Source organism: Haliotis rubra, unplaced genomic scaffold (genome assembly GCF_003918875.1).
Source record: "Haliotis rubra isolate DU_JTF1 unplaced genomic scaffold, ASM391887v1 Scf459, whole genome shotgun sequence".
Taxonomy (NCBI): Eukaryota; Metazoa; Mollusca; class Gastropoda; order Lepetellida; family Haliotidae; genus Haliotis; species Haliotis rubra.
Window position 1 is genome coordinate 86,204 of NW_025767145.1, and position 13,929 is coordinate 100,132.

A 13,929-nucleotide genomic window follows, 5' to 3' on the forward strand; every position below is an offset into this window, starting at 1 on the left:
CCTAGGGGATATAACAGTCCATATCCAATGCTACATGTTACAATGATATCTGTACAAGAACATCAAGACAAGGATAATAGGACGGTCATTTTCCGGTAATGCATGGATTTAACAAAGTACAAATGTATCAAGGTATGAAAATAGTGGTTATACACGGCATATAAACAGGTGTTTAAAAGCGGAGATGTGTAGCATGGAAAATATGACAGATCATATGCAAGTGTATCAAGGCATGGAGATATAACAGTCCATGCACAGTGATGCATAATTCTACAGGCACTATACGAGTACGTCAATGCTTGGAGGTGAGGTGAAATTGGGTTTTAACGTCGTGCTTGAGAATATTTCGCTCATATGACGACGTGCATGCGTGTGTATGTGTATGTGCGGCTGCTTGTACTAGCCCAGACTGAAGCTGGTTTTATAGTGCTAGCTCACTGAGATACAATGTCGCAGTGAAGCATGAATACCCCACTCAGACACATTATACTGACTCCGAGCCGACCAGTCCTTGTTGTACCCATTAATGCCGAGCGCCAGGCAGGGACCAACAAGTACCATATTTTAACGTCTTTTGGTATGATGCGGTCGGGGATCGAACCCGCGACCTTCCACTCTCCGGGCGGACGCTCTAACCACTACACCACGGAGGTGGTCCCTCAATGCTTGGAAGATATACCAATCCATATACAGTGCTATAGCTTTACAAGGTGATTATTATGCAAAAGCTTTTAGGCAAAAACTTGAGGCTTAGAGGATATAACAGTCCATATCCAATGCTACATGTTACAATGATAGCTATACAAGAACATCGACATGACAGTATCATGTTGTCATTCCTTTGGATGGACATTGATGGACTACGGCCTAGCAGTTCCTTGGTCCAGATATGTGTTTTCCGTAGAGATTCTGGGTAAGAGGATGTAGCCATGACCTCACGTGCACGCCTTTCTGAAATACCGAATGGGGATTGGTTGGTCAAACCTTGGGATATGTGGGAACCACCGTTACAGGACGGTGTGAGATGTTGGTCAACGTACTCATCCAGCCCCTAAAACGGCAGCGGGAATTCAATGGTTCAGGATGACCTTAGTCTGTCTCATAGACCCTGAACCACATTATTTTCCCTTCTGCTTACCCTTTCTGCAATTCAAAATTCCTCATGAAGCAAGTCAAGATTTCCTCAGATTAATCTCCCCTCTCTTTGGGGCTCCTTTGCAATTTAAAAGAAATTGTTTGTTTCTATCGAAATTATATTCAGAGACTAAGCGTTAGTCTGAACAAGTTCCCAGCACGAAACGCTGCTTGCAAATGTTGACTAAAATGGCGATTAATTGGCAAGACACTGACGTGGCTGATCTATCGAAATAGGCTATCAACCACATGATTGGAAACCACAATTGTCTACCAAATTTGATTTCATGTGAAAAGGCGCTAACAAAGACCCGCCAACAAAGAGTGAGTGAATGAGTTTAGTTTTACGCCGTTTTTAGAAATATTCCAGCAATATCACGGCGGGGACACCAGAAATGGGCTTCACACATTGTACCTACATGGGGAATCGAACCTGGGTCTTCGGCGTGACGAGCGAACGCTTTAACCACTAGGCTACCCCCATCGCCACCGACAACAAAGACATGCCTTACACATTGCTACATCACTGTGATAACTTATACAAGCTGAAGGATTAACTGCACATGGTTGGATGTCATCTTATCCCAATTGAGTAGATCGATGCTCATGATGTTGATAACTGGATTGTCTGGTCCAGACTGGATTTTATTACTCACCCGTTGAAGATATCACTGTTTAATAATTTTACAATGTTATTACACATTGTGTAATAACATCGAGTGATGCCGTACGTATGACGTCAAAGTGGTTTACAGTTATGACGTCACAATGCTAATACCTCTGTCACAATAGTATTAGACCTTGCTTGACTCGCGGAAAGCTGAGAGTCATCACACTCGTTCGTATTCTTAGGAAAGAATTACTTTGCTCAATAGTATTTTGCTAATCTTTGGTGAGTAATAAATAAAATACTAAACTATGTCCCGTGTAATGCCATATTTATGAAACTCGTGAATGGTATTGGTATCTAACTCGCTTTCGCTTTCGTTTCATAAATATGGTATTACACGGAACATCGTTTAGTATTCTCTATTTATTACCCACGTGGTCAACGTATGGGTAGTTGCATACTAATCTCGTACGTCACACGAGTGTCGTATCGCGTTGACCTGTGCCGTAACGACTTGACCTGAGATTCTAACGATTTGATTGGATAACTGATGACCTCTCAGTTAGGTCACGTTGTGACGGAACTACTTGTTCATTCATGACAAACACGTGAATTTATTCATTCTACAACTTATATGCATTGTGGGAATTTAAACATTGCGAACTTTGCCGTGTCGCTGTTCAATTGTGAGTCGAACTGAGACATTATATCCGTTTAAGAACATAAACGTAATGTTTCCACCAGTGATGTTAGCCGAGTGAAGCAACTGCAAACCAAGAAAAGGGGTGCTACGGAGTAGTTTACTGTAGGAGGCTTATACGAGGCGATGACAACTGACATGCATCGCGACGTCCGTTACCAAGGGGACAGACGAGAATGGCGTAGTGACGTCAATACAGTATGACGTCATGCAAAAGTGACCACAGAACAAAATTCTTCCACAACCTCTTTATGAAACCGGTTTCGGTTTGAAACCATAACAATAACAAAAAATACGCTATTTTGTCAATTTAATGCATGTAAGACTTGGGTAATAAATAAAATACCACACTCGGTCTCATTGCATACGAATTATACAAAACTCGTGACCTTCCTATGGTATCTGACCGAGCGAAAGCGACACTCGTTTCGTATAATTCGTATGTAATGAGACCTCGTGTAGTATTCTCTATATTTACACGAAGACGCTTATGGAATACAAATTGTAAGCGGGTGATCGTTTTTCTAAGACAGGATTTACTGACAGAAAGCCTGATATTACCTTAAGATCGCTTCACTCATCACAAATGTATAAAATTGTATTAAGTCAAAACAAAACAGCGTTAAACGGATAAACACTTGTGAAAAAGAGGCAGTCGGTTATCCTAGCAGGTAATGTGATCCCTCGTTAAGCCGAAGGTTCGGGCCCGATTCCCAAAATGAGTGCAATGTTGAAAACCTTTATCTTTTATCCTTCAGTTGCTCGACTAAAAGTGAAAGCGGCGTAAAACCATACCCACTTATTTACATATCAAGGTAAACAGTCTCAAAGGGTAATGGGCTACCCTACCCCACTGATTGAACCGCAGGCACGGCACATGGGCGTAACTCCTCACTCTGGTACGGTGCGCGGAGCCCTGTATTGCTGCCTCCTACTGTGATATTGCTGGCAGCAATTTAGACAGTCCTTCACCCGTATCGTAAATAAATAGTAAGTATGTGTGTGTAACACTGTTCGAATTTCACAAAACCCAGAAACTTGCACACAGCCCAAGGGGATGCGTTGCGTGCGTGCACTGAAGCGTCAGTCTATGTTTTGAAACGAAATGTAAGGGGCTTCCCCCTCGTGGCCACACATCCCACCACAACTGTTAAAAGAGTGTACATTATTTTCCAGAACCTTTACCTATATTTTGTCACGGACTTGAAAAGGAAATAAAAAATTCCACAGGTTGGAATGTTTTCCTGCACAAGTAGGTCATGTTTACATATCAAGGATAAGTAATAACTATATCTAGTATTTCCATGTGTGAAGCCCATTTCTGGTGTCCCCCCGCCGTGATGTTGCTGGAATATTGCTAAAAGCGGCGTAAAACCAAACTCAGTCAGTCAGTCAGTCTGGTATATCCTTCATTATTATCATTATTATAATTGGGGTGCAGCCTGTCATTTAGTAAGCAAGGTCCGCATATTTGCCATGTTTTTCCTGAATCTTGTCAATTACATAGCTGTCAAAAGGAACAGAAAATTAAAAAATGTATTGTCTTTTTTTTTAAAAGAACCGGGTCGGCGGAGTAGCCTAGTACTCACTCACTCACTCACTCACTCACTCACTCACTCACTCAACGTGAGAAAGGGAAAACGATGTTCTATATATTTTTGAATGTCCAAAAGATAAGCGATGTTAAACAACGTTACAAGCTTTAAGTCTCTGGTAAACATCGATGTATTTTAGGTGATCGATGCACTGTCATTATCATCATACATCAAGGAAAGGGGGTGGGGTAGCCCAGTGGTTAAAGCATTCACTCGTCACGCCGAAGACCCGGGTTCGATTCCACACATGGGTACAATGTTTGAAGCCCATTTCCGGCGTCCCCCGCAGTGATATTGTTGGAATATTTCTAAAAGCGGCGTAAAACTAAACTCACTCACTCAAAAAGAACCAAGGTCAGGTTGTTGGATTAGATTCGTTTTAGGCTATAATGGGTATATACCACAAAAATATATTTTGACATTCTCCTTACCCCTCTACATACCATAGTTATTACTGTTGTTACTGTTCTATTGCTTATGCAAGTGTGACATGTAAGACCTCAAAAGGTCACAATTAAACACATCAGGTTGTAAGACAATTCATAGAATCCTCATATACATAACGGTGAAACGTAGTGACTTACTGAGTTTGGCTTTACGCCGCTTTTAGCAATATTCCAGCAACATCACGGTGGGGGACACCAGAAATGGGCTTCACACGTTGTACCCATGTGGGGATTCGAACCCGGGTCTTCGGCGTGACGAGCCAACGCTTTAACCACTAGACTACCCCACCGCCCCTGAAATGAAGTGAGCGAAGGGAGGTCTTGTGAGTCTCCCTTTTCGTCGACGTTTAGCATTTTAACCAAACCTAGGATCATATAATAACAAGGTTGCACCAAGGTTCACATGGCCTCGTGCATGTCTGTTACATAACCTGACTGAAGACATCTGTGGATCATATTCAGCTGAGTATTGACAGATTTACAATTTACCAATTATGATATTTTTTTTACAGATAATGAATAAATAGAGTAAGTTTAATTAAGTTCCTAGAGCCTTGTTTTTCGTTTATTTACACCTTCACGGCATCTGATACAGATCAGTGTGTCAGTCTACAATATCCCAGCAGGATAAACAAAATGTAACCTCCTTCAAAATCATTTTGTACGATCCATAATTATAAACGTTAAAATATAAATATACCATTCCAATCGTTGTCCATTTTTTCTTTCTCCTAAATTTATAACCACCCGTCGTAACTCAAGTCCATATCCGACCATTTACCTATGTCCGACAATGGCGTCTCACATGGACAAACGTATACAACAACAACAATATTTTGTGACACAGATTAAGTATTTTTAAGCACTTTGAGTTAGTTTCATTTGTCAATTCGATGACTCGCTCACGTGTGAGAGCGCATGTCAATTTACAGTGTTCTAAACAGGTCCTCACTGACTGCTGGAAAATTTCCACTACGAGTGTTCTGTATGAGGTATAAATAGCTCGCCACGGTAACACACACACGAACTAGTATCACTTACCACCATTAAACGAATGCGTAGCCGTGTAATATGCTTAAACGAAAAGGGTCACGTGATACAGTCTGTCTGATTTCAATGCGTATTATTGCTTTTCTGGATAAATATGTTTTGTGTGTTGTTGTTTCTTATTCAATCCAAATTCAAAAGCGTCTCATCCAGTTTGGATATTACGTTAAATAAGTATTACTTAGAATAATGATTTGCTGGTCTGCGTGTGTGCGAAACAGTCTTGAATTATAACCCTATTTCGCCTCACGTGTTGAAGGACGTGGTGCAGTTTTTTATAATTTATGTATTTACATTCACATGATCCAGTTCGCTTCAACGTATTCCCCGGAAATTTTGATCGGGGTTGTCATCTCCATTGCCCGAATTAAATGCGATCACAACAGTTAAAAAAACAGTTTACGGCTGTTCCAGATTCAATATACGCGTACACTTGTATCTCCTCCTCGGGCGTAGTCATTTCCACGGACTGCATTATCCGGGATATCAATGATGGGCTGAGTTCACTGTATTATTACAATGCTTCTTGCTCAGGTGTGATGTACATGTCAACAAGAGATGCGATGTTATGAATTCTGCAAAATATACATGCAGTATTTCATGACTCCATTACTCTTTACCTATTTCATATTTTTTACCTTTTTAATTCGGCCTCCCATTCAAATTTCCCTTAATACTCAGTTGTTGTTTTGTAGTTTGTTTTTTGGGTTTTTTTGTGGTAGTAACACCACTCGTTCAAAATTTCTATTTTTTGTTCCCCCTCATTTCTTAATAAGTGTACTACTCCGTCGCCGAAATACCTTAGTTTTGCATGCGACGTTAAATAAAGCAACTAACAACAACAACATGACTGAGCACGTAAAATTGGTTGGTTGGTTGGCTGGTTGGTTGATGGATGTATGGACGGTTTGGTTGTTTGTTTGTTGAGTGAGTGAGTGTTGTTTATAAGCCAACGATCCACACGTTTGGGTGGTGTTAAGGATATGACATTTGTCATTATGTGTGCGTGTGTGCGCGCGTGACACATGTGGGCTCACCTTAGGCAAGTGAGTTTGTTCAAAATTGGCTCTGTTCACCCAGCAGAAAATGGGTACCCGGTTGGATAGAGTAATGTGACTATAACCTTCTAGCACCTCGCAGGCTGCTTGGGTTATCCGGGGTAATAATAATCAGATTCTGATTAAGCTCTGCGAGCAATCACTTGGTGTTTGGAGACTGTGCGCTATAGAAAATGACTTGTTAATATTTTTGTTTATCTGAATGAGCTAATTTGTCGTTTCCTTTAAAAGTATTTTTCAATTTGACTTACGTATTTAAACAAAAAAGGTTCCAATCCTCCCCTACTACCAGTTAGATTAACAAATGCTGTACAGACTTTTTTTAAATTTCGCATCGAACTAAACTATCATCGCTGTACTATACACCAAGAAATCACCAACAGTGTTTGTGTCTGTCGTATTGTAAACATCTTGAAATGTCAGTGTAATAATATGATTCAGTTAAGAACTGCTTAGAGGGCTGCTTCACAGCATAATAGTGAGATCGTCTGTTTCGGACATATATGTGTATGAACAAAATTGTAAGTCTGTTGATCAAAGGACAGTAACATAAGGTCTGAGACCTTTGCAAAATTGACATTATATACTTAACGACAGGCAGGGGGTCAATGCAATCCATTAACACAGAAACTGACATCCGCTATTTGGGTGTTTTTTTTCATATCTGACTGAAAACGCACAAGGTAAAATGTGACTTGTGGTTATTAATCAAGTTCTGTTTGAATCTGACCCGGAAAGGTTCTTGCAACGATTTTTGACTATGGCTACAAGTTGTGTTAACCGCTCTTAGCGACCCCACCCCCACCCCACCCACCCCACCCCCACCCCCACCCCAAAACAAACGAAACAAAACAAAAACAAGAAAAACGAACAAAACAAAAAGGTACAAAACCAAAAACAACAAACAAGAAAAACCCAAACAAAATACAAATAAACACTATGAACAGGGAACACATTTGACATCACCGCCACCATCAACTACGCCACAGACTGTCCCAGCAGCAGTAAAGGTTATGAGATGCTAGCTGTACCACCATGGTGCAGTATGGTCAACACAGTAAGTCAAGACAGTAAAACAGCTCTTCTACTATGACTATGCGTCAGCGTACAGACGATATCTTGACCAGCTAAGAGATCAAATCCTAAAAATGCTTCTTTGTGGAATGGAGTTATCAGTTGAAAAATACATCGTTAAAAAAATCTGGGCCCCTATTCTCGAATGTGTCCCAGCTAAGACAGATCGTAAGTAGTTAAGACAGAAGTTAGGACATCCTACCGTTATGATCAGACCCATTCTCGAAACGACCCTATCCCTGTCCTAACTTGTGCTGCCTATCCTAGCTAGGATAGCGAGCTCTTCAGTAGGTGAGATAGAAAAAACCTCATTAAGTTTGGGATTCCCCTAAATATTACCCATGATTCATTTCATTAAAAACACATAATATGAGGAAATTCAGCTTTTGATGAACTTAGTAGAATTAGAAGAAATTATTCGATATTTTCATCACATGATATAGTAGTTTTGAAAATTCATTTTTTGACAAGGCGATAACATTTCTACTTCAGAGTTTGAAAGTCTGCCAAAATACAATAAGGATATTAAAGATATGTGCAAAAAATATTTTCATTGTATTTGTTTTTATGAAAATCATCATATGAACTCTCATTATGCATTATCTCACAAACTGAAAAATTTACCTAGGAAATAAACAGGATCGGAGTAACTTCCCCTATCAAGCTTGCCTTGACATTGACATTTCACGGCAATGTGACTGGAAAGAGCAATGTTGTGATTAAAAAGGCAGAGAATATGTAAGAACTGAACAAATCTCTTTTTGTAGATCTAAGGTGAAGGTGAGGTGAAATTGGGTTTAACGTCGTGCTTGAGAATATTTCGCTCATATGACGACGTGCATGCGTGTGTATGTGTATGTGCGGCTGCTTGTACTAGCCCAGACTGAAGCTGGTTTTATAGTGCTAGCCCACTGAGATACCATGCCGCAGTGAAGCATGAATACCCCACTCAGACACATTATACTGACTCCGAGCCGACCAGTCCTTATTGTACCCATTAATGCCGAGCGCCAGGCAGGGACCAACAAGTACCATATTTTAACGTCTTTTGGTATGACGCGGTCGGGGATCGAACCCGCGACCTTCCGCTCTCCGGGCGGACGCTCTAACCACTACACCACGGAGGCGGTCCTTTGTAGATCTAAAGAATATGTGCATCGCAACAAGTGTGTCTATTCATTACCGATAAATTGATAATATAAACTCAAATAACTCTTCATAACACATCAAAACTGTGTGCTCTCGTTAATTCAAATGTAATTTAGGCGAGTTATTTTGTTTGACAACGTCAACATTGGTGAACAAACAAGAACCACACCATGTTGACTTCCACTAAGATAGGCTTAGGACAAGTCTGAACCTATCCTAGTATTTGTCCTAAGTTAGGATATCCTAGCGCTAGGAAACCTTTCGAGAATAAGGTAGGACACCTATCCTAGACCCTAGGATCAAAGTTAGAATATCCTAGGGCTAGGATCCTTTCGAGAATAGGGACCCTGTAAGTCAAGTGTTAATATGTGAGTCGCAGAACATACCATTCACCCATCGACTAATGATAATTTTGCCTTTTACACGACTCTTGATTACGAAGCAGAATGGGTTACTAGGGCTAATGCTGATCCCTGTGATTAGAACGTGCCTTTAATGAGTTTACGTATCACAGTTCTCCGAAGGTGTAGATCGTTACTGATATACCCACATACATGTTTGGCTGTGAAAAGCTGTGTTGTTTACGGGTCACTGTGATATACGTTATTATTCATGGTAACCCTGACAGCTGTACGTACAGTATAACCTGTTTCAACCGGTACAGTGCAGAAAGGACCCGATGTGAAGCAGAGCATGTGGGAATACCCGTATAAGGGCAGGGCCTAAGGATTCGATAGCGTTCTTTGTTCTTTTCGAATAAAGCGTGTGTTTCGGATATAAGACATGCTACAGTTTTGATAATTTGTAAACGAGAAATTGTTGACTAACGTTCATTCGAAAAGATTCATTCAGACCATACATGATCACATTTAACACTGACCAAAATGAATATTACATCGATCATACCACATAACGCCCCGTGAAGGTCCGGGTTAGGAATGAACCTTCAGTAACCCATATGCTTGTCTTAAGAGGCGACTAACGGTATCAGGTGGTCAGGCTCGCTGACTTGGTTGACACATGTCATCGGTTCCCTATTGTGCAGATCGATGCTCATGCTGTTGATCACTGGATTGTCTGGTCCAGACTCGATTATTTACAGAGCGCCGCCATAAAGCTGGGATATTACTGAGTGCGGCGTAAAACTAAACTCACTCACTCACTCTGACTATGTCCATCTTTATCATATTCGTGATGGGGTTCGCGAATCGCTGTGAGGTATTGTTTCCCTTGCTGATATAAAGATCCGCTTTTTCCTGGTTCGATTTCCAAAAATGTGGAATGAAACCCAAATGTCCCTGTCAAAAGCAGTTACACGCGAATTCAAAATATCAAAATAACTTAAAAACACAGGTGAATTTTATTGTATTTATTGACAACACAGTTCAAAAAAATGTATATTCATAACATAGTTTGTACAAAACAAAACCGCAAAACAAAGCATCATATATGTCTCCACATACATCCAAATAATATCTTTCATTCTAGTTTGATTTATTACCGATGTCTATGGAAGAATATCGGATTTTGTATACCAGCACAAGAATGATCAATTACCTAGCGCTTTCAACCACTTCACAGCTCACAACGCCTTATCACAGCTTTACTTTAAGAATAACAAATCTATAAAACATTTCGGAGACCTAATAAATCACAAAAAGTGACAAGGAGATTCATGTCAAGTTTTCATTTCCGCTCAGAAATGGGCTTCAAATGTACATGTTTTACAACAGGAAACTTCAGTGGTTCAAAGTGAAAATGCCAAATTCCGATTATTGTCTCGGTAACCGGTTACTTAGGCCCATGCCCTGTCTTCCGTGTCATGCGTCACCCACTAAGTGCATTTTAGTAATTGTATTCTTCAAGATTTCCCATTTTCCTATTCCTTATCTGTTAAATAAGGAGTGCATTCTTCAAGATTTCCCATTTTCCTATTCCTTATGTGTTAAATAAGGAGTGTATTCTTCAACATTTTACATGTTTCTGTTCCGTATCTTCAGTGCGTCAGGACATTTAGAGCATCTTGGGCATCGCATGTGCTCTTAACATACATGTAAAGTGCACGTGTCTTATAAAATATCACTTTGATTATTTGCTCCTATTCTTTGTTTTGATTTTGTGACTCCTGTTGTTTATTTCCCCTGATACATAACGCTGTAACCCCGTTCTACGTGATTAAAATCTATATGAGATGAGATGGCTACTAATAAATCTGTTTTAAATTTGAAAAATAATTATTACATTTGGTGTAACAATCTGGTTCAAAAGAGCAACAATACATTTAGAGTATCATATCAGATATCAGAACGGAAATTCTCTATGTTTTGGAAGTGAAAAATAAAAATTATCACATCCTCACATTCTCACATACAACAGATCTCAGAACGGACATTCTCCATGTGTAAGGAATATGACACAGACATAATCGCATCCTCACATTCTCACGTTGCGTTATAAGAGCATGATATATCCAGACGTAAAAGAGCAGTGTTTTCTCATATGAGCTCCAACAATATACACAGAACATAAATATGAAACAATATTCAACGGTGTTGTTCGTCATATTGTTGTCAGCATTTACCAAAACAGCTTCACAGATCACCACAACCACTCACTTCAAATAAGCATCACAGTGTTCTTTCTCTCAGTGTCATCTAACATGTGTTCAACCATCACCCATTCCACATGGTGGAGCGAATATTGATATACAATGCAAAAAATGTCAGTTGAAATTGTCCACCTTGCATGAGCCTATGTTCCTTAATACCTTCCCTGGAGGTATCATCTGCAGGAGGTTGAAAAATGATGAGTTGTAAATATTGTTCTGTAAATACGAATGCAAACCGATGGAACAATCTCATATTTTACCCACTCGAGCCAGGAATGAAACAATTCAGCAAAGAAAATCAGAGTTCATATTACACGACTGCTGTAAGGCTGCTCTATCTGCAGAACCAACATGTTATTGTTCGTAAAATCCTGCTTGACCCTGAAATCACAGCAAGGGCCAGATATGGACACTTTGTGTCCATCAGGACAAGTGGATGAGTACGGAGGTGGCAGTGAAATGCCATGACCATTGTGATCATAGAAGAGAGGGTTTCGAGTGTCATATGGAACAGCACGGTACTGGTTCATATTGTCCAGGTGCAACTTGAACTGGAGGTCCTCCTCACTCGGGGAACAAGGTGGCTGGAACACGTCATCTTCACTGTCGGAGTCTACACAAAGAGGAGGTGCTGATGGCATCAAAGGAGTATCAACACAATCAGTTACTGTTGGGACTGGCAGCGTTCTGTAGTTTCTGCAAATGTCGTTACATGTGTGGTTGGAAAGAACCTTCCTAATAACGTCCTCCTCGTAATGAACGCGTGGGCAAGACAGCACACATCCCTCTTTCGATTTCGATCCACGTAGCTTGCTCACGATGAGTTCCCCATTCGTTTCTTGAAACGTGAAATGAACGAATGCGTCCATTATGCCATCAGCGCAACGGCTTTCACCTTCCTTAGATACAAATGCCTTCATCCTGTCTATCTTCTCATACACCAGAACCCATTCATCTCTGCTCAGCAGTCTCCTTCTCCCTTTCAGATTATGGAAGGCAGCAGTTTTATCAATGACAGCTTTCTGGGGAACAATGACTCTTATTTTCAGTGCATCTCTTCCTTGCAGCTGGTTGAACTTCTCTGCCAACTTCTGGATGCTCTGATACATTTCAATGATGTCATCACAGTACGCTTCATCGAAGTAACCGTCCCTGTATACTTTAATACATAACGTTGTCATCTCGCCATTGACGCCACCTGTATAGCCCTTGTATAGCTTCCATCGATCAGACTTTCGCCATGAACAGTCTCGGAAATGAAGAGCCTTGCAGCTGTTTTTGCGTCCCAAAGCGGCACGATTTTCAACGAGGGACGACATTCTTATACATCTGCAATAGATAATGTATGATTGAATATATTTTTTATTCAAACACCCAAATAGATTGTCTGTAATCTAAATATACTACTCACACTTTGCTAAGGATCACAAACATTCCCAACTTTACTTAAACATAGATTTATAATTTCAAATTGTATCCATTTAAAACTGGATCAATAATAATATGGTAACCCTTCTTTAGGCAAACAGCCCTTTTAATCTAACCTTATGCAGTTGATACATGAGTAACCATAAAAATGGTTTTCATGGCACCAATCAACCATTTTGCAAATCATGGCACGGGTAATTGACAAGTACACAACACCTGGCAATAGCAGGTATGGGATCCACAAGATGCAGTGACATACCGAAACCTAGGATTCATGCTTACAATAAGCTCAGTTATTTAAACCAAATTAGACCCCCATCATAGTTTCGGTTCAATCAATGATTTGATCCTTAGCAAAGAGTGGACAGTATAGTTCAATTTCCAGGGAAAAAATATTTCTGAATCATTTATGCTAACGATGATCTGAGTTCAAAAGTTCACAATAATAAGGAAAATGAAAATCTGATATCATGGAACCCTCAAACAGGAAGAGAAAAATTATGTTTTCTTTCAGTCAATATCTGTCCGCTGTTGATCATATCAATCTAACCAAACTTCCAAAAATACTTTTCATCATGTATTTTTCTGGGTTACTAAAAGGACGCTCACAGTGTTCTGTGAAGAGTTCAAACAGAAAGAAATATTTGATGCCAGAACGTTTTAATATATCAACTATTCAAAACACAAAAGCACTTAATGTTGAAACAAACACCGTGCCACATGACGCGACAGCTGCACTGGCATTTTGAACAAAGGATATCATTAAACAAATGTAACGTTATTTGTAACTAAATCAATGCTTAACATACCCATAGCCTTTCACAAGGTAGGATAAAATAAACAGCAAACTTACCCGACAATAGCTCAGAGAAGTAGCGAGTGCAGCTACTAACAGTGGTAGCTGGCCGAGTGTTTATACCATCGCAGGCCACGAGTGAGTGCGGACAAGGAACAAGGCTGGCTAATATACACAGCTCCACGTAACTGGGTTTTCCTCTTCCATTCAAGTCATCAGATAACGCGTACTAATTTTAGCCTGTTACAGCCAACTCAATAATCGTACAACTTAAGAATACATGT

The 13,929-nt window shown here is 40.1% G+C and overlaps 1 protein-coding gene across 2 annotated transcripts; it reads right to left on the bottom strand.

Annotated features, from left to right (window-relative positions):
* Positions 1-10,167: 10,167 nt before the first annotated feature.
* Positions 10,168-13,848, bottom strand: LOC124290146. 2 transcript variants are annotated; one of them, XM_046726837.1, is made up of 2 exons: positions 13,703-13,848; positions 10,168-12,750 (listed from the first exon to the last, which is right to left on the bottom strand). In XM_046726837.1, exon 2 carries the CDS (start codon positions 12,738-12,740, stop codon positions 11,727-11,729), a length of 1,014 nt encoding a protein of 337 aa, XP_046582793.1. In that variant the 5' UTR covers positions 12,741-12,750; positions 13,703-13,848; the 3' UTR covers positions 10,168-11,726. The 2 variants fall into 2 exon arrangements, with proteins under 2 accessions (XP_046582793.1, XP_046582794.1); XM_046726838.1 differs by having other exon boundaries at positions 13,699-13,812.
* Positions 13,849-13,929: the final 81 nt, after the last annotated feature.

What these genes read in the sequence shown, in the direction of transcription:
- LOC124290146 (XM_046726837.1), bottom strand. Translation starts at nt 12,740, where the DNA reads ATGTCGTCCCTCGTTGAAAATCGTGCCGCTTTGGGACGCAAAAACAGC.